Here is a 22218-nt window from a genome sequence, read left to right as displayed (position 1 = left end):
GAGTAGCAATGTTTCAAGAAAGGCTTCAGGGATCAATTGCAAACAAACATGGCTCAAGGGACCCACACAGAAACCTGGCAGAGCCAATGGAGGCTCTCAAAACTACGATGAAAAGATCCCTTCTGGGATGATGCCATACCCAGCAAGAACAGGGAATGTGCTTGTCCCACTGATGCAAATCTTTTAAAAGCAACAACACAGAGGCTGCTGGGATTCTGACTTGGAGATGGCGAGAACGTGGCCTTCCTGTCACCTCCACAGTGTGCTACTTTGCCACAGATCCTCAGCTGCTACTCTCTGGAAAGAGGTGAACTTGGTGGTTTCCTGCACTTGGCTAGACGCATTCACAGAAGAAACATTTAGTGGAGGACACACTTCAAGTTTTCTTCTAAGGGCACCCGCGTTTCTACAACAATTTTACTTTGGGTCCTTATTTGTTTCCTTTTTAGCACTACAAACACTACTCTGAAATAATTACTAAATAGATAGGTTAACTTCAATGGTGAGTTTGAAAATTTTTTAAGGAAATTAAAATTAAATAGTGCTATCATGGAAATATTATCTTAAAAGGTCTTTATCCTTATCAATTAAACAATGTATTTTTGTCAAGGATAGTGCATTCCTGTAACCTCAGTGCTTGGAAAATTCAAACAGGGGGATTGCAGTGAGTTTCAGTCCAGCCTGGGCTATAGAGTGAAACCTATTCTAAAAACAAAACTAAAAACATCAAAAAACAAAAAACAAAACAAAACAAAAAACCTGTTCAGACTGGTAGAGCAGGGTGAAGAATAGCACATGGCCAAGTATTCTGCCACAATTCATTCTCAGGTCTCATCTCTCTCCTTACAGCAGCTTTGCACCATGGCAACATTGACTCCATGTGAACAATGCCATGTTACCTCTTGCTTCAAGTCACAGTATGGGTAATTATGAGATGACAATACACTTGGTAATGCTCAAAGAAGCTATTCAAATACTTTCATTGTTCCTAACCTTTACAGTTACATAAACACAGACAACTGGCTGGAGGAGTCATAACCAAGAGCTCTTCTTGGATTTTCTTCCAGCCAGTCCTCTGAGCTCTCAGAAAATATCCATAGCCATAAACAGATGGGAGAATGAAACGACAATTTTGAAATGTCAGGAAAAATGTAAGGGATTATAGGAAGGCAAAGTGGACCAAATCCCTGCAAAGATGGGGTGGCTAGTTATCACATTACGATCAGTGATGCTGAGTGCCTGCTTGCATAGTAACAAAGCCTGACAGTGGCGTTACCCTCTTCAGCCCAATGCTCCATCACAGTTCTTTCCTAGTCATGGTTCATGATTATGTAACAACGTGAGGTTATATAACTTGAAAACAAACATGTGCCTTGGATATACATGTGAAGTGTGGTATTTTGTACTCAGACTTCATATACTTATTTTCAGCTGCAGAGAAGTCTTTTTTTAAGATTTATTTTATTTTTAATTGTGTGTGTGTGTGTGTGTGTGTGTGTGTGTGTGTGTGTACAGGTATCCAAAGAGGTCAGAAGAGGGCACTGGATCCCCCTGTCTGGAGTTACAGACAGAGTGCTAGTTGTTGAACCTGGGTGGGTCCTCTAAAAGAGCAGCCAGTACTCTTAACCATGGAGCTATTGATCCAGCCTCTTCATAATTTTTTTAATCATGTCTTCATTTCTCAAACCTAGAAAAAATTTCTCTGTAGTGATCTGGACAGCTATTTTGTAACTAAGCAAGGGAAGACAGTACAGAAAACGTCACACCTATAGACACTTTCATGTGAGCTGGCCCAGCAGGAAGCTTCAAGGCAGGTGAGCTGGGCTTTGTCCTCACTCATGCTGTGGGTTTCAGGATCAGCAAAAAGGACTTTCTGTTGTGTATCAATGTAAGTGCCACTAAACACAGTTTACCCATCACTCGTGGTTATATATTAAACAGTGTCACACCAGTAAGAATGAAATCACCTACTAGGTGTTCCTAAAGATCTGTCTCACTTAAGCTTGCAAGCATTATTCTACCATGTGACTCTGCAAGGGAGTGGTTCATAACCCAAGGCATGTTCTGTGCAGTATCATCCTAGTGAGTGACACACTGCCCTTGTGTAGCATCTCAGGAGTCACGACAAAGGCTGAGACCCCAGAAGAGTCATGCTGGCCCTTACAGCAGTGTGCCCTCTCTTACCCATGCTGTTTGCAATCAGCAACACCAGGTCTCAGCACCTTACTGCTCTCAAATCACACTGCCCTAGTACCCCTCATCTTTCTAGTGAGAAACTGGGGCCTCTCAGTCTTTAGATAGGCGCTCTCCTCCTTGACATCCACAGCCCCCTTCCACACCCTACCCCCCCCAGGAGAGATTTTGCCAGGAAAAATTCAGGTCCCTTGCTTAGGACTACAGCTCTCTTGCCTCCTCACAAAATTTGATTGCTAACTCACTGTACTTCTGACCTATGCTTCTCTGTGCCTCTTTGTATAAACGTTTATAGTCATTTCTTTTGCATAAGGTATGGTTACATAAAAGGCATACATTCAGCTTATTAAAACAAGATTCATTTTATTTTTAACGATGTGCATGTGTGTGAATCTCTGTATGTATACTGGAGTGCAGTGTTTATGACAACCAGCAGAGTCATCAAACCCACTAGAACTGCAGTTATAAGATGAGAGCTGCTTGACATGGGTCCTGGGAACTTAACCAGTATCCTCTGCAAGAGTCATCTCTCCAGCCCTTACACTTCGCTTTTGAAGAAAAGTTTCCTAATAGAACCTTCATGGCAGCTGTATTTATAAGAATCAAAAATGCAAAGTCATTTATCTATAAGTATATAAACAAATTTTGAAATATCCATACAAGGGAATATAACTTGGCAATAAAAAATTATACCCAGCAATATGAAACAAAATAACCATGTTCACTGAAAGAAACAACCCCCAATATATGAAACAAACATGATTTTGTTTCTATAATATTCTAGAAAATATAAATTAATTAACAGGGACAAAAATCAGATCATTGGTTGCCTGGGAAGAAGACTGAGTTAATTGTACAGTCGTAGGAGGAAAATTCTAGGCTGATGAAAGTGTTGGTTATCTTACCTTGGTTGTGGTGATGGTGTCACAGGGTGTATACATGTCCAAATCCCTCAACTTGAAACTTTAAATATGAGTAACTTATTGCATGTCAATTGTACTTTAATAAATATGTTTTTCAAAAACCGCATAATGGTATTTGTAGGGGCAAAGAAAAAAGCCTCTTATGCAATATGATGATCCTGAAATAGTTTCTACTATTTAGAAAACTGAGCAAACCCAAACCGGATATACTTACTCATCTGTTAAAAAGTCCTTTAAAGGGAGCTGAGGGAGGCTTTGTCGGAGCAGGAGTGGAAGCCTTATGCACTGTGGTGGGCAGGAGGGCACTACAGACCCAGAAGCTGTGGGGAGTGACCCTCAGAGCAGATCACCCAGATCACCTTAAAACTGTTCCATGTGGCTAAAGGTGCTTGCTGCCCAAGCTTGACACAGCCAGCGGGGAAAGCCTGTGACCTACACATACACTTGTACAAATGAATGTAAAGGGTTATTTTTTACGCAACAGGAGCCATAAAAAGATGGCAGAGAGACAATGAAGCAGAAAAAACATATTTGTAAAACTAATGCCTGAAAATTCACCCAACTTCATGGAAAAGATAAACTTAGGAGACTTAAACCTACACATGTGGAGTGGGACAGATTCAAGAAACATAAGGAAGAAATACCAGAGCCTGATAGTCTCATAAGCTCCAGGCCAGCCTAGATTATGTAGTATGACTCTGTCTCAAAAAAGTCAAGGAAAACAAAGATCAACAACAAAAACATATTAGGTACCAAGAACAGAAAAAAAGGGGGAAATTCCTACTAATAAACTAAGAAATGTGTGAGGCTCTTCCCTACACAGAAGTTGGATTGAACAGAAAGACAGTCCTCATACACAGACAACAGAGAATCATAAAGATCTAGTCAGTCTACAAATTTAGTATGACCCCAATAAAAATACTTAATAGTTTTTCAATAAAAACAGACAAACTGACAGTTAAGTTTATATAGGAAAAAGTAATACTACCCTAAGAGAGGCAGGAAAACATACAAAAGTAAAACTCATGTCATGGGGGGGGGCTGCAAAACCAACTCTGGATTTGGAGAGTGCTCGACAGAGAGGGCCCAGTTCTGTTCACAAACACCTGGAACTCCAGCTCCAGGGGAATTCAAAACCTCTGGTCCACATGGACAACTGCATTCATTTTCTCATGTGTGTGTGCATGGGTGTGCACACATATAGTTAAAAACAATGAAAATAAATCTTAAAAAACAAACAAACAAAAGAAACCTCTAGGCCGGGCATTGGTGGCGCACACCTTTAATCCCAGCACTCGGGAGTCAGAGGCAGGCGGATCTCTGTGAGTTCCAGGCCAGCCTGGTCTACCAAGTGAGTTCTAGGACAGCCTCCAAAACAATACAGAGAAACCCTGTCTTGAAAAAACCAAAAAAAAAAAAAAAAAAAGAAAAGAAAAAGAAACCTCTGAGAGGATCAAGTATATAAATGGAAAAAAAAATCAAATCATATGGGTGCTGTGAGTGAGGATCAGGGTTTTTCTAGGTCCTAGACACTGGAAAAGGTTTTCTAAGTTTGATCTAAGATGCAGATTTTGGCCACATTAAAAAAAAGCTCCTAAGTATGCCAAAAAAGAATATTCATAATGTTTCAAAAACAAAAAAGTTCAAAAACCTGCCAGAGAAATGATCAAATCATTTATCCCCCACAAATCAAGTATTTTGAAGTAATCGTTAAGAAAGCAGGAAAAGATGCTCAGCCTTACTCATTAGCTTACTCATACAATTAGAGAAACTTAAATCAAAGTCATAGCAAAATATCAAATGGTACAGATGTTCAGCATACTTGGCTGCATAGTCTATGGGAACTCATTTTCTCATGCACTGTTGGCTGGAATGTGAGCTAATGTCCATCAGGAAGGACGTGGGCTAGCCACACATGAAAATGAAAACAAATAAATGCAAAAACCAACACCCCGGAGAGAGGGCAGAGCCAGACACAACCCCTCTCAATGCAAGACTGCAATGCTGTAGACTTTTGGGTGAAAATAAAAAGAATGTAAACAAATACTTAACAGATATTTAAAAAGTAGTTTCACTAGAATATAAATTATAAACCACCAAGCTTATGTGTGTGAATGCTGATTTACTTTCACAGTTGTGTGGATAGCAATACTGAACCTTCTTTATGTGAATTCTAAAATTAAACAACAGGAGAAAAGATGTTTGTTGGCTACGTGAATCATCAGTATTTGTCAAGTTGACACAATCTGGAGGAACCTGGAATGACTGGATAGCAACTGAAGAAACACCTCCATCAGACTGGTCTGTAGGCAACTCTTGTTGGGTGTTTCCTTGATTAGCGATGGGTATGGACAGGTCCAGCCCACTGTAGGTGGTGTACCCTCGACAGGTGAGCATAGGCTTTGTAAGGAAGCTGACTGAAGAGCCAACAGTAAACAGTGCCTTCATGGTATCTGCTTCAAGCACCTACATCAAACTTGTGCCTTGGCTTCCCCTGATGATGGAATGTAACCTGTAAACCAAGTAAGCACTTTCCTCCACAAAGTTGGTTTTGATTAGTGTTTTATCACAGCAACAAAAAGCAAACTGAAACACTGAGGTTAGAGGTGGCTTAGCAGTTTAACTGCTTGCTGTTCTTCCCAGAGGACCTCAGTTTGATCCCGAGCACCCACATCAGAGAGTTCTCAACCACCCGTTAACTGATGTTCCAGGGAGTTAGACAGCCTCTCTTGGTCTCAGCAGGCACCACACTCACACACACATGCTCAGACACATACATATGCATGTAATTAAAAAATAACAATAAAAGGACAACAAAAGACAAAAATGGGATCCTATAAAACTAAAAAGATGTACAGCTAGTGAAACAATCAACCAAGTGAAGAAGAAGCCCATAGAATGTGAAAGAATCTTTTCCAGGTATACATTAGATAGAGGTTTAATATAGAGAATATATAGTGACTCAATTAAAAACTGGACTATGGCTCTGAACAGAGATTGCTCAAAAGAAGAAATAAAAATTGGTAACAAATATCTCAAAAGTGTTCATCATCCTTAGAAGCTAAGGATGTGCTAATTAGAACAACTTTGAGATCTTATCTTACCCAGTCAGAATGGCTAAGATATAGAAAACAACTGAAGAAAAACGTTGGCAAGGATATGGGGAAAAGGGAACTCTTACTCATTGCTGGTAGGAAGCAAACTGGTCCAGCCACTCTGGAAATCAGTGGGGAGAATTCTCAAAAAGCTAAAAACAGATCTACTGAATGACCAGCCCAAACAACTGGACATCCAACCCCTCAGATACTGGCTCATCTGTGTTGACTGCTAGTCTGTTTATAACAGGAAACAGAAACAAGCTAAATGTCCTCCAAATGGTGAGTAAATAATGAAAACACAGTGCACAGGCACATTGGAATTCTCTTCAGCTGTAACAAAAAGTGAAGTCTGAAAGTAAATGGTTGGAACTAGAATGCATTATATTGAGTGAAGTAACCCAGACCTAGAAAGACAAACACCACAAGTTTGCTCTCATCTACAGTTTCTTCCTTCCGATGTAAGTACGTAGCCTGGACTAACCACAGACACATGTGAGCACATAGCCTGGACTAACCACAGACACATGTGAGTACGGAGCCTGGACTAACCACAGACACATGTGAGTATATAGCCTGGACTAGCCACAGACACATGTGAGTACGGAGCCTGGACTAACTACAGAAAGATGTGAATACATAGCCTGGACTAACCACAGAAACCAGGAAAGTCAAAAGTCAAGAGAGAGAAAGAGCTCTGATGAGAGAAGTACAGAACTCAGATGCTACAAAGGACATAGGAGTAGCCCCCCTCCATGACGGGGGGGGGGGCTCTAACTGGGGAGCAGAAAAGGAGGGCAATACAGAGGAAGAGGGTCAGAGGAGGTATAAATAACACTGAGAATGTTAGAAAAAGCTAATGTGAATTAATTTATTCTTACCTAAAATACATTTTGTAACACACACACACACACACACACACACACACACACACACACACACACACACACACACACACAGAGTTTAAATGAAGCTATATCAATGGGAGTGATAATGCTTCCCCCAGTAACAGGTAGAAGAAAACTCCTTTCAAGTTGTTGGTCAGGTAAGGCCAAGACTTCAACACAACACATACTACTGTCATTGTTCTTTGCCTCCCAGAATCTGAAGTTAAGTCCCTATTGCTAAAGACGTCACAGACTTTGAACTAAGGACTCATATGATCTAACCTAGAATTTGACCTGGAAACCTCTGCTCTAAGAACTGGAAGATGCTAAGCAAGCTGCCCAGGGAGAAAATCAATAATTCTACCCAGCTGTGACACCTGCAAACCATGACAATGACAAGCACAGTAAAACACCCCTAAAGATGCAATAATGGCACTTAGATCATGGGGGTAACCAACAACTGTCTAACCGAATGTAAGGCCGGCTCAACAAGAGGGAAGTGATGCCAAGTACTATAAACATAGCCAACTACTCATGACTGGTGAGGCTGTGGAGCTGCTACCTTCCTAAACTACTGTAATTTTTAACCGCATTCTAAATATTTACCTTTATGCCCTCAGATAAAGGTAAAGTCCTCACTATTTATCAGAGAAGCTTCTTTCTCACAGTTCAGAGACCATTATAGAAATCCACAATTGGTAACCAGACTGTGAACCACACTATGACCGAAACATAAAAACACCACTCTGTAGTTAATGACCAGTTCTTGCTCTAGGCAAGAACCATCAACAATTGTAAGACAGTCAGATAGTGCCAGCATATTTCTCCACAAACATTATTATGAAAGCTTAAATAGAAAGATATTAAGATTACCACTATTAAATCCAAAGGTAACCTGTATTGGGCAAATAGACGGCATGACATGCCATACCTTGCTGTCCAATGAATGGGAAACATAACTTCCCAGCATGGCAGCTGCCAAAGCATACAGCCTAATCAAATTGTCACCTCTTGGGTGCCAGGACTCAAGCCCCAACTAAAGATCATTTCACAAAATAACTAATACCTTCAAAGATGTCACAGAAGACAAGAAATAAGATTACAGAAAAGTTCCATCTTAAAGGAGAAGTGGAGACCTGGAACTGGAATGTGACCCTGGAGTAGAGCACAAAACAAGAAAGGCATATTATTATTTCTTCTTCTACAAAGGCTATGGCTGAATCAACTGGGGGACCTGAGAGGTGTCTGATGTTAGTTACTGGTAGTGAGTCAATGTCACATTCTCATTTTAACACTGTGGATACATAAGACAGTACCTGTATTTTTAGTAAGCACATACCTAAGTGTCTAGCACTAAAACAGCACATCAGAAACCTACTTTCATGTGGTTCAAAGAAAAAGCCAGATGGAAAGAACAAGATAATGGAACAGCACGGATTCTTTGCACCATTTCTGTAACCATCCTATAATCATTTCAAAACAAAGTTTTAGAGCAGGCCTGGGTGACCCAACTACTCAGGAGGCTGAGGCAACAGGTTCACTTAAATCAAGACTTCAAGACCAGCCCAGGTAACAAAAGACTCACCTCAAAGTAAATACAGACAAACAAACAAAACACAGAGCTGAAGTTTTGACTTGGTAGATAAGAACACTGGCTACTCTTTCAGAGGACCTGGGTTTGATTCCTAGTACCCACATGGAGGCTCTAGAAAAGTGATCACAAATTCAGGCGTGCCATGGAGGCAAAGGTTGGCACTAAGTGGCTAGTTGGACAAAACAAAGCAGGGGTGTTGGAGGACAGCACCTTGCAAACAAGAGCATAGGGGCGAGAAGGCTGGGATGGGAAGGGCAGAACACGTATGAAAAGGAGGAAGTGTCAAGACTGGTTGCTATGAGTCAGAGTTGGTAGTTACACAAGACTTGAGGGCTGGGTACAAGAAAGCATGAAGGAAGGTTGGAGGGCTGTGCGAAATTCAGGCATGATGGCATTTGCAGCTCTGTAGGGTGTTTGGTTTTTGGCTAAAGACAGTCTGGAATCATGGAAGCACTATGGACAGGAGTGGTGTGTTTGGAAGGATGCCCAGAACAGTGAAGGAAAGCACCAGACGCAGGACCTGAGATCAGCAAGGATAGGATTCTTCTTGGTTCTCCCAATACCTTTTTTTGGAGGAAATGCGCACATGTGCACCAGGAAGATCACTTGATGCTCCAGGCTGCAGAGGAGCAACGCAAATGGTGCAAAGGGAGGAGCAGCCTTAAAGTGCATTCTCAAGGCTTTTAGGCTACTCAGCACAAGATTTACCTTCTGGGCAGTCAGGACTTCCAAGTCGTATATCAAGTAATTAAACCTTATTGTGAGATGCACTCCTGGCTTAGAGGAAGCTCACTACAGGGACACAAGATTCTTTGGAAACTGTTTCCGGGAACCAGGAGTACCATGCATCTGCCTTTTTCACATGGGAGGACATGCAAATATCTCAAGCCAAACACCACTGTTAGCTTTTTTGTTTTGTTCCCCTTAATTCTCACCCAGAATCAACCTTAATCCCAATAAAAAAATAAGTCTGCTCTGAGAAAGGAGGCATGCTTTATCACTGAACTTGGGAGTCACAAAGACCTGTTTTCAGACCCTGCTCACTGCACACTTTCAGACTTGTAACCTGTAAGATTCCAAATCTCTCAAACTATAGTTCCTCTGGAATGGTCAAGGTGGTCTGAGTGTTGTCTATCCCTAATTCCTTTATGCTGCTCCCCTGGCAGACTGCTTCTCTGTCTCAAGTCCTATAAGATCACATTAGGACTCAGCTGTTACTCAACACTCTGGCACTTTTATCATCTTTACACCTGTATGGACATTCTTGGCCTGAAGACACAATTCTAAATAATGTCCTCTGTGACCTATTAAAAAAGAGTGGGATAAATGACACCCAGATGATAATGACCATGAGTAGCTCACTATGGCTCCTAAATACTATTCCCCACTAAAGGAACCAGAGATTTACAGGGGAACAGCTAAGCCCAAAATTAGGTCAATGAACATTTAAAAGTGATCCAAAGATGAATAGGAAAAGGTCAAAAGTACACAAAAGAAGAATTTAGTCACAAATGGAGTTTTATTATTCAAATTGAAACTAATTTGTGCATAAAGATGACGATGAGATGTCTCATCGCATAAAGGCACTTGCCACCATGTTTGACAGGCTGGCACTGACAGGGTGAAAAAAGAGAACTAATTCCAAAGAGCTGTCTTCTGACCTCACACATGCATGCTCACACATCTACACATACACAGTACATATGTGGAGAAATAATGGGGACATTTGTGGATAAAGAACCTACAAATCCATAGTGCCTGTCCAGTTCCAGAAGGAATGTCAGAACTGGAAATCATTTTTGCAAGTGACTTTATAATGATTAAGTGAAAACTGTCATTTAAACAATGGGTGAAAGACTCTGGGACATAGAACAGTCGTGTCTTAAGGTCATACTACTCATTAATTACAGAGAATAAAGGACAGTTTAATCTCATTCAATAATGGATCAACTTGTCTTTCACCTCTTGATGTGACTCAGTGAGGACAGAGCGCCCATGTCGTACTCTGACCTGAACCTCTCACAACAACCCAACCAGACAAATAAGAACTGGCGCCATTCTGCAAATACTCCAGAATACTGCAGATATTCCAAAAGCATCAGGTTGCAAAAGGCAGGGAGAATGGCACTACAGTAGGAGAAATTAAAGTCTATCAGCTAAACACATGGAGCCATACTTGGTAAGGCCTTAGCTGAAGAATACAAAACTAAAAGACATATTTCTGAGGAGCATGGGGATAGTGGGGATGGGGCACACCTCAAACACATCTATCACACTCATATTAACTTTAGGCAACAACAGCAATTAGGCTGGAGAATGTCTCTATTCCTACAAGATGTGTGCAGGTGTATGTGGGCATGCCTGCAACTTACACACAGATGTAAGCCAATACACAGTCTCGGCTCTAAGAGTTAAAAGAACATGTAAAAAGGCTGCCACTCTATTGTAGAAAATTACAAGTGAAAAATGCTTGTGTATACTTTACCATAGAAAAGACAGTTGATTTATAAAAGTAGCAAAAGCAGGTTTTTACTTTAGTTGTTAAATGTCAAACAGTTTATTATAAAATAAACTGCAGAAGAGGGTGACCTATTTTGGGCTGTTCAGTTTCCTGGAAAATGAGGTAATCAGGCCAGTGGGTAAAGAGGGCTGATTGGGTAAAGGCACTTGCCACCAAGTCTGCAGACCTAAGTTCAATCCCCAGTACCCACATGGTGGAAAGTAAGAACCAACTCCAACTCCTGCAAATTATCCTCTGACCTCCACATGAGTGAAATGGTATATGAGCAAACACACACACACACACACACACATAATTAATTCTTTGAAGATTAAAAAGAATCAAATGATTGTTGAAACATTTCTTTCTTTCTTTCTTTTTGCTAGAGGAATTCTTAAAAATTGTTGATTCATTTCATGGAGAATCTTTAAAAGTACTAGGCTATACCAAATCATGTATGGCTCTGGGCTCTGAACTGCAACGGTGCTGAGCTATGAAGTCGCTCTTCCTCACGCACTCACATCCTGAGGCAGGAGTATGGATGGGGATACACAAAAGCATGAGGACAGGTGGCAGTGAACTTTTGCTTGCATGGATGTCTGAATTCACATTTAGGGTGGCATTTAAGCACTTGGTCCCCAGCTGTGGGTGGTGTTTGGGGAGGTTTAGGAGGTGTGGCTCTGCTGGAGGAAGTATGTCACAGGGGTGGGCTTTGAGAGCTTAAGGCCCCACTCTGCTTGCAGTCTGCTCTCTCTGCTACATGTTTGGTTGCAGTATGGGTGCTCCTGCAAACATGCTTGTTGCTTGACATGCCTCTGCTCAGCCTTATGGGCTCGTATCCCTCTAGAACCATGAACCCAAAAAAACTCTTCTATAAGTTCTCTTCGTCATAGTGCTTTATCACTGCAACTGGTAAGTGAGTAAGATAGCATCTGTAATACCTGTTGGCCGAACTGAACCAGAAGGCAGAGAAGAGAGGCTTAAAGAGGCTGGTGGTTGACAGGACAACTGTTCTGCTATGTAAAATCTTCAAGTCTCTTCTAGTTTTATATATGTCTACCTCTCTACCTTTTCCAACAATTTTAGGTAAAAAGAGGCAATACCTTAAAGATGGTTTTAGCTTTAGCTAAAACCAATCTTTTCTGCTCTGTAGTCTTCTTCATCACCCCTGGTGGCAACTTTTGAGTATCTATGAAACTATATTTCCCAATAGTCACTCTGTGCCTTGTTTACTCCCCTTGTATCTCAGTTTAAGGGCACATGAAATGTAAACAGTCACATCCTATCTCACAAGTTCAATGCTTTGTCTCTCTGGGGGAAGAAAACCTCTCTGTGTGCAGAATCCCAGGCTGTATCTGGCTGTGGACTCATGGGATCTAGACCTACTGTATAGCAAAGAGGAAGAATTGGCACAATGCAGCACCACACAGAAAACTTTACACAGCAGCTTGTTTGCAGATGTCCATTGGCTATATTATTAAAGGTAGTGGAGATAAAAATGTGGGTTGTTTTGTAAGTGGCACAGTGACTAAGAAGGTCAAAACTAAGTGCTAGGATTTATCCATCTGTGCATCTCAAAAAGGAGCTAAAGGAACAGTAGCTTCTGAAAGGGTACAGTATGGAGATGGAACCTCTTTTTGAAAATACCCTGCACTAGCACATTACACCATCTAACCCTTAATTTAAATGATCTGCTGTGAGTGGTAGCCATACCTGCAAAGTCAGCACTTGGGAGGGTGAGGAAGGGGATGTCTAGTTCTAGCCCAGTCTGGGCTACATAGTGACATGTTGTCTCAAAACAGGTTACAAATAAAACTAAATCCACATACATAACATGTGAGTTAACAAACAAGAATTCTATGTTATGAAACCCCTTTGGTAATATCCTAGTCTGACAACTGGACAGTTCCAAGTGTCAATCAAGAGCTGACTCTAATTTCATTCTGCTCTTATTTGGCTTCCTGCATTAGCAGCAGGTTTCCTGGACCTACTTGGTCTCACTAGCTCCTTGATGGTGCTGTTCACTTACTCTAGGTGGTTCATCTCTGTCTCTAGTGCATTTTGATATGGATGCCTGGGTACACTCAGCCTGTTATCAAATATTCTCTGCTGTCTTTCAACTGCTCTGGCTCCATGTGAAATGGAGTTATACACGCACATGCAGGGAGTGATGACAGTCCTGTGAGCTGAGGTATGGACCTTAATCCAACAGCCTGATGATAAACTAGGACACAGCCTTTGGGGGCCAGAACACAGAAAGTCTGATCATTGTTAGGATTATGCTGAGATAGGGGCTGAGCAGTGTGACCAAGTGATCATAGTGATACCCTATTTTTTCCATCTCCTTGTTCAAAGTATGAGAGAGAGAGAGAGAGAGAGAGAGAGAGAGAGACAGAGACAGAGACAGAGACAGAGAGACCCACAGACCAACCAAGTGGGAGAAGATGAAAGAGGGGCATTATGGGGCTAGGGAGAAACCTGGCACTAGGGAAACTCCCAAGAATCCACAAGGAGGACACAGTTAAGACTCGTAGCAATAGTGGTGGGGGTGCCTGGACTGGCCTTCCCCTGTAATCAGACTGGTGAATACCCCAACTGTCATCATAGAGCCTTCATCCACTAATTGATGGGACCAGATGTAGAGATCTACAACCAAGCACCAGGCTGAGTTCAGGGAATCCAGGTGAACAGAGGGAGGAAGGAATACATGAGCAAGGGAGGCCAAGATCATGAAGGGGAAATCTAGAGAGACAACTGAACCAAACTTGTGGGCACTCACAAACTGTAGATAGATTGCTGTGGAGTCTCCATGAGACTGAGCTAGGCCCTCCTTATGTGGGAGACAACTGTGTAGCTGGGTCTATCCTAGGGGCCCCTGACCACAGGACCAGGATCTATTCCTGGTGTATGAGCTAGCTTGTTGGAGTCCATTCCCTATGGTGGCATGCCATGCTCAGCCTTAATGTGTATGTGTGGGGGAGGCTTGGTCCTGCCTCGACTTGACCTCATATGGGAGCCCTTACCCAGTAGGAGGATTGGATGGGGGGTGGGCTAGGGGGGAGGCAAGGGGAAGCAGGAGGAGGGGTGGGAGAGAGAATTGTGGTTGGAATGCACAATGAAATTAAAAGAAAAACTTAGACAAAAAAGAAACTACTAGAAATAGATATATGGTTAGGACCTCATGTCATGTCATGTTTATGAAAACACTTCAGAAGAAAGTTCATTACCTGGAATGAGGGTATTTCATGATGTGAAAGGATAACTTCATGAGAAACACATGAAATTGTAAAAAGGAGGTGCTTAAAATGGGACTCAAGGGGCTGGAAAGAGCTCAGTGGTTAAGTGTACTTTCAGAAGATTGGAGTTGTGTTCCCAGCATATACACCAGGTAGCTCATAATTGCCTGCAATTCCAGCTCCAGGGGACAGCATTCAGGTGTCTTCTTCTTGCCCACATACCCATGGGTACCCACATACATATGTGCATATACACAGACTCAAACACATATACTTAAATAAAAAATATATCTTAAAAAAGGAGACTCAACTACAATTACTGTCCTAGTTTGCTTTCTCTTGCTGTCATAAATACCATGACCAAAAACAGTCCATCATGAAAGGAAGTCAAAGCCTAACTCAAGGCAGAAACTGAAGCAGGGACCATGGGGGAAGTACACTCACTGGCTTGCTTCCCCTGGTTTTCTCAGATTGCTTTCTTACAGAACCCAGGACCACTGGCCCATGTGTGGCATAGCCAACATTGGGCTGGGCCCCTGACATCTATCATCAATCAAGAAAATGTCCCATAGACTTGCCCACAGAACAACCTGACGGAGGCAATTCCTAATTGAAGTCCCTTCTTTCCAGTTTGTGTCATGTTGACAAAAATTAATGAGCACACTATCTTACAAGAAACATCAAACACATGAAACAAAGATTATCCAGACAAAAAGGATCCAGACATGGTGGCATACCCTGTAATCCCAACACTTAGGATGCAGAGGCATTGAGGACTGCCCCAAGCTTAGACTACAGAGTCAACCAGGGTTTCATAGTGAGACCTTGTATCAAAACATAGGATTCTGGGGGCAGCTCAGTTCCACAAAAGTGCTTGCTATGCAAGCATGAGGACCCAAGTGCAGATCCTCAGCACACATGAGAGCCAGATGTGACAACAAATATCCATAACTTCACTTCTGGGAGTGCTGAACATAGGTAGATGGGGAGGGAGGTTCCTGAAGCTCACTAACTAACCAGTCTAGGTGAATTAATAAACTTCAGATTCAGTGAGAGACCCTGCTTCAAAACCAAACCAAAACCAAACAAACAAGATACAAAGTAACTGAGAAAGACACAGACATCAGCCTTTGTCCTTTACATATATAAACAAACATGCATACACAGGACCTTATACTGAAAGAAAAATAAATCCACAAGGATAATAGGCAGTTTTAAATTTTTGAATACATGGTGGAACAAGTGAATAGAAAGTCATTAGTGACAGCAAACGACACTTCGTAAGTGGGACCTGACATAAACAACATTCTACCCTCAAGGTTACATGAAATAATCACAGTTGCTTGTAAAATGTATACAATTCCATAAGAAAGTATACTTCAGAGAATGTTAGCGCCACAGTTGAAGAAAATAAAAATCAAGACACTTTCTAAAACCACTTAGCCTTGAGTCACAATTTCCAAATTATTTAAATGCCAGTATTTTAGTCAGAACTTCATTTCATACTGACCTCCAAATTATGACATCTGTATATTCAAGTAAAAATTTCCATACTTTGAAGGCATTAGTGTGTGTGGTTTGAATGAGAAATGTTCCTCATAGGCTCCCATATTTGAATACGTGATCCCTGGTTAGTGGTGCTCCTTGGGTGGGCTATGGGGATGTGTGGCCTTGATGGAGGAAGTATGTCAATGAGGGTGGGCTTTGAGATTTGAGAGTTCAAAGCCACAACTGACGTACAGTGAGTTCTTTACCCTTCATCCTTGTGGTTGAATGTGATTTCTCAGCCTGCTACAACAACCTGCTGCCAAACCTCCCCAGACATATGGACTCTCCCTCGAGAACCATAAGCCCAAAGAATTGCTTTTGGTCAGGGTATTTTATCACAGCAACAGACAAGTAACTAATACGGTCCATACGGTGTCTCTGTGGAAAGCATTTGACAACCAAATAGGTACTCTATGTCTATGACAAACAAGCAAGCATACAGTTACACAAGTAGAGAATTCACCAGCTCATCAACATATTCCAGGTGTTTAAAAAAAATGAAGGCTAGCACACACAGACATGGGGCTGCTGGGGGAGGCAAAGACAGAGACAGGGGTGGTACTAAGATTGCATCTAGTTAAACACCACTGTTATTCCTGGGTTGTGAAAAGCACTTGTCCACATATCCTTTTCAGTATTTATATTTTACACGGTGATCAGGAGTCACACAATTCAGGATATTTGATAACTACTCACGATCAATTTATTACTTCACTTTAATTTCCTTCCTTTTCCTCCCCCACCTTCCAAAACTAGGGACATCTAAAACATCCTGAATTCCCAACAGACTATGATAACTATGATAAAATTTATTTTATTCCTACTGCCAATCTGAAGGGGCTTGGTTGAGCACATACATGGTCTACTTGCTCGTGTCCTTTAAAAAATCATTCAAAGCATATGACAACAGAAATGGATCTGGGATCATAAATTTCTAATTATGTAGGACTCTCTTCTGGTTTTTTTTTTTTTTTTTTTGAGACAAGGTTTATCTGTGTAGCTTTGGCTGTTCTGGAACTCACTCTGCAGACCAGGCTGGCCTCAAACTCACAGAGATTCACCTGCCTCTGCCTCTCAAGTGCTGGGATTAAAGGCATGCGCCACCGCCACCACCCGGCTGGCTTTGATAAGGACTCTTAACAGCGGAATTCTGTAGCTTTATTGAAAAGAAACAGGAGAATGCAAAAACAAAACAAAACAAAACAAAAACTTTAAGAACAACACTTCCCACCTCTGATAAACAGCTCCAGTGTGGAATCCTGTCCACCTCTGGAATTGTAGACATGCCACCCAGACTTTCAGTGGGATAGCCCCAGGACTTTTAGCAATTATAGCCAAGTATACACTCAGTCAATCTTAATCACCTATTTCCTTAAGTAATCCTGCCTCCAAATCCCTTGCTCTTCACACACACACTATATATAGTGTGTGTGTGAAACTTCTTAAAAGTATGATAGCACACAATAAAGTAACATAAAGGGCCCAAATAAAAACAATTGCAGCCCCTTTCCTTAACATAAAGCATCAGGCTAAACAGTTGCTGTCACCGAAGATCTTTCAGAATAGCATTCTAAATGACTGCAAGTCTCTGCTTTTATGCATTCAAAGGTCACTGGGAAACAAATCACAGCAACATAAACATGTTCTTAATATCCATATTTATTTTTTAACAGGTCATTTCTGGATCTAATCTAATTTCTTTGTTAAATGATCAGGTCATAATAAAAAAGTCTGAGATGTGATTATATCAGAGGTTTCCTGTAACTAAAGTGAAAAAAGTTTAGATGACAACCTAGAACAAGAAACCTCCTTAAACATCACAGTCACTTTATTACTTTATTATACCGAACATCTTCTGTCCAGCCCTGGGTGTTCACACAGGCCTTCAGCATCTCAGCAGCTACATCTACTGACTTAATCTCCTCCAGCACAGCTGCCTGGGTGATGGAGGCACTGTTCAGGGGTCTGCTGACTGGACCTGCCCTACTGGAACTCCTGCAAGCAGCCTGTGAAAATGTCAGCTTGGAGTCTGTTCTGGAGGGCAGGGTCCCTAGAGAGCCTGAGTGTTGGCCTGTTTGTCTTTTCACATGCTCCACAATCTCAAAGTCCTTCTTTGTAGACACTGACTGATGCCCAGGGAATGCTAGGATTGTGGGAACTGGCAGGACCCACGAGAGACAACTTCATGGGAAACCTGTACCCACTGCTTTTGCCTTCTCGGGGCTCAACAGAGAAGCTGCTTGTCAGTGTTGTGAAGGTATACGAGTGGCAGGAAGAAGCTGTGTACCATTTTATTTTCTTTAAGAAGAAATAATTGTGGAAACAGGAAGCAAAAATTACTGGGACTAATAAAAACAACAACAGAAACAAAGCCAACAAGTCATAAAACATCACTGGGGGAAACCTATTTCTCACGAACAGAGACACCAGTCTCTCTAGGCACCTACATTAATTCTGTACTGTTTTAAACACTATAGAGATTCACCTCCTCTCCTGTCAGAGCAGTGTTACAGAGCAGGTACTAGGTGTGGCCCCTAATCTGCCGGTGGGAAGCAGGCAGAGGGAGGAAAACACACAGCCAAGTAATAGTCCAGCTAGAAGCTAGGTCCTGTTGGTGTTCTTAACCACCCTGTGTGCTGCTCCTTGGAGATTCCTGCTCATCAAGCATGCAGTGTGAGCATGACTGTGCTTTGTGTGTTCTTCAAGAATCATCTCTACACTGCTTTTCTGCATACAGCCAGGGGAACTGCTTTTAGAGACCTATGTGCCCAACAGTTTTACAGGACTACACTGCACTCTGAATTGCTGACCTTGCACTAGAGGCTGGAAGTCTAAAAATTATCTTAGATCAAGGCACACAATGGTCATCTCAATAAATGTTTGCTAATAATATTTTTTAAAAATATCTTTTGGTAGCTAGTGAGAAGGTTCACCTGGTCAAGACATGTACTGCCAAGCCTGATAATCTGAGTTCAATCCTCAGAACTACTCTGCCTTTACACGGCATAAACACAAGTGTGTACAAACTCAAACACATAAATAAATAAATGAATGAATGAAAAATAAAAGTATCTTTATTTCTGTCTTTGGGGTACCAATTTTCAATACCTTGGGAGAGGCTGGCTAGCTGGCAACCCAATTAGCATCTTAATTGCCTTGCCATGATGATGGTGTCTATGCCAATCCACAGCATGAAAGCCATCCAAACACTGGCAGGAGCTAAATGCTGCCTGCAAAACCCCTGCTTTCCTTATTAAACACAAGGTCACACACCAAAATTCTAAGATGGTGAATAAAGATATTAGCACTCTCAGTGAAAACCAGCAACATACATGACAAGAACATCGATCATTTGGACTTTAAAAAAAAAAGTGAAATAGTCCCTTTTAAACTGATAGACTGATGCCACCATCAACACATAACACATACCTGGCTAACCTTTGAGAGCTATAGGAAGAAATACCGCATGTTCTAAAGTAGAGACATTATTTTAAAAATAGCATCCATCAAGTCAATTTCTTTTCCTTTTGACAATGAGGAGCATTTGACTAACAGAGAGCTCATGTGTATGTTTAATAACGTCAGCTGGCTGAGAAGGAAGCGTATTCATGGTTCTGCTGCCCACTGAAGAGTAAGACAAAAGTGGAAACGAGGCGAAAGAGTGCATGATGTGATGAGAAAGGGCAGCAGGAGGGGAGCATGTGGCTGAAGCTGCAGACAGACGCCGTGATGGGGACACTGTGACACAGAGCGCTTCTGGACTTACCCGTGCTCACAGACTGAGCCGGCAGAGGAAGCTGGAGTCCTGACTCCCCAAACACTATACTTCCTGTCAATAACAGCGAGGGCAGCAGAGAGGCAGGAGAGCCAAGAGCATGGTTAAAGGAGTCAGAAAACCAAAGAGAAAATTCCAATTCATTTGTTCTCATTCGTCATGTTGCTTTCTGCTATCACAGTACCATGATATCGATATCCTAAAGTATAAACTAAATGACACTGAATAGAAATACTCATGGGCTGCGTTTCCCAATACCCTCCCTCCATTTAACAGGATCTTCACAGGTATGGCAGACTACAAGTTTCTGATGTCTTTTTTCTCTTCCTTGATGCTCTCTGAAGGACAACAATTCCTCCTTCACAAGTACATTTACTATTCACCAATCCAATGTCTAATAAAACATACAGTAGACTCTAACTTTAAGAAAATCATTTCAATTTATGTAAAAATACACTTCTTGAATCTAGTACCTAGAAAGCATCTTAAAGTGTTAGGTTAGGCATTTCTGTATGTTACGATAATGTGGTTTCAATGGTAGATTAAAGTAAACTGCTAATTACTATTCACTAAGTTGCCCTGTTAATACAAAAGGTAATCACCGATGCTCCAGGTGATGCATTTCTCTAAGAGACACCATTAAAAGCCCAAGTGAATGACTCCAAATGAGGAGTCAGGGGTGCTGTGGGGGGCCCTGTGGTCATGTGAAACTGTGAGCCCCAGAATCCCTAAAATGAACATGGATGAGCACTACGAGTACTCTGGCCTTGTACTTGCTATACAAGACAAGATTCATGCCCAGCTCAGAGGTGTGGAAAGGGTCCCCTCCCACTCCCTCCCACCAGGCATATACTACAAGGGTGTGTTCAGCAACACACAAAAGCAAACTAAATCCTTACCAACAACTGTCTGAAGAAATCCAGAGTAGAAAAAAGAGGGCAGACAGGTTATAGGTGCCTACTGACATTGTGAAACAAAACAAGTTATTCAATAGGCGACTACGGACCATTATGAAAGGGAGTGCCTCACCTTAGGGGCTTATGAGGCTTCTTTTTCCTTCTGAAGGAGTCAGGAAACACACTGTTCACAAATACCATCATTAGCCACAACCTGAAGAAGTTCACTTGCAGGTGTTGTTCTCAAGTTTGTTTTTGGACTATATAATTGTGTCTAGTCTAAATCCTAAGGCTGATTGAAAAAATTAAAATCTTGACTAAGGAATATTAGAAATAAGCAGTAATTTTCTGAGTCTGACTCCTGAAGAAAAACAAATGATCAAAATTCTTCAGACAGTTTAGCGACGCCTGAAGAGTCACAGTAAGTACCTGGACCCTAGATGCCAACAGAAAAGTGACTATGGGAGTTTTACAGAAAATGATGCCCTGCTGTTTTCCCCAGTACAAAGGAGCAGGGACAGCCTCAGCTCCTCTGCTTAGCACCTGCTCAGCCCCTCTCTGCTGCCTTCAGGGTTCTGTGGCTTCTGGCTCTGGAGACAGAACTGCCTATCCCCTCACATTTCCACTCAACTGTGCCAGCTCATGTGCAGTCTGAGAAGCAGTTTGTCCAAGAACAATGTCTATTACCTTTGTACATTTCCAAATACCTGGACCAACAGGTTAATGAGGGGTGGGGAAATGTTCTCAGAGAAAATGCAAAGAGCAGAGCAATTATGGATAGAAGCCATTATTCACTAAGGTGCAAGGCAAGTGGCTACCCTTGCTTCAATGCCACAGTTTGGAAAGTTCCCTGTCCTGTGTATAGCTACATAAAGCCCTGTGCTGAGTCCAAAGTCAAGAGCTCTATGTTTCCTTATGGACAACCAACCTTTGAATATGCCATTTACTCTCTAGTAATGGGTCATTAATGAACAAAGCACAAGAGGGTCTAAGTTTTTCACTGTACAAATTTAACGGAAGGAAAAAATTCTCAAAAAAATTTTCAGATGAGGCTGAAGTCCCTAACTATGATAACCAATGATCGATATGAATGTCTGAAAAAGAAATTTCTCTTTACTAGGGCCACACACTTGCTATTTCACAGCAAATGCTTCAGATGAGACTGGGGGAGTCAGAGGTGATAGGCCACAGACAAAAGTTTTTCAGGATAGGCGGGCAGGCGGCAGGCACTGCCTCACTGCTACTGGGTTACTGAAGGTGAGCCTGAGGCTGTGTGAAGGGCACTGAGTCTCACTCCAAACACACAAGATGCTCTGGAGAGTGTACAGCTCTTTATCACAGCAGCTACCCAGGCTCCTCTGCAGGAACACTGGCAATGCCTGATACCTCTGCAGTTTCCCTGCCTTCATCCTGCAAAACACCTAACAGAGCTCTCCTTGAGTGTGGACACAGGAAGGTTGCAGTTCCTTTGAGGAGTGTGGTATCCACCTACACTGTCCTCCACCTGAGCTTTTCCTATTGAACACGAAATGCCAACATAAATATAGAAATAAGATGGGGCTAACTGGTGT

General features: G+C 41.8%; 1 protein-coding gene across 4 annotated transcripts in view; it reads right to left on the bottom strand.

Annotated features, from left to right (window-relative positions):
- Mrtfb (myocardin related transcription factor B) overlaps window positions 1–22218 on the bottom strand; it is a 156550-nt gene that overhangs the window by 69581 nt on the left and 64751 nt on the right. For 3 of the 4 annotated variants that reach the window (XM_040730947.1, XM_040730943.1, XM_040730944.1), the window contains one exon: window positions 19743–19805. The exons of the other annotated variant lie outside the window; for it this stretch is intronic. In XM_040730947.1, the coding sequence (XP_040586881.1) occupies window positions 19743–19805 (63 nt within the window). The remainder of the gene's footprint in view (window positions 1–19742; window positions 19806–22218) is intronic. 4 annotated transcript variants of the gene reach the window in all.

The sequence above is a fragment of the Mesocricetus auratus genome, unplaced genomic scaffold (genome assembly GCF_017639785.1).
Source record: "Mesocricetus auratus isolate SY011 unplaced genomic scaffold, BCM_Maur_2.0 Super-Scaffold_100024, whole genome shotgun sequence".
Taxonomy (NCBI): domain Eukaryota; kingdom Metazoa; phylum Chordata; class Mammalia; order Rodentia; family Cricetidae; genus Mesocricetus; species Mesocricetus auratus.
The sequence above is the reverse complement of the archived record's forward strand: the minus strand, read 5'-3'. Positions and strand labels throughout refer to the sequence as shown.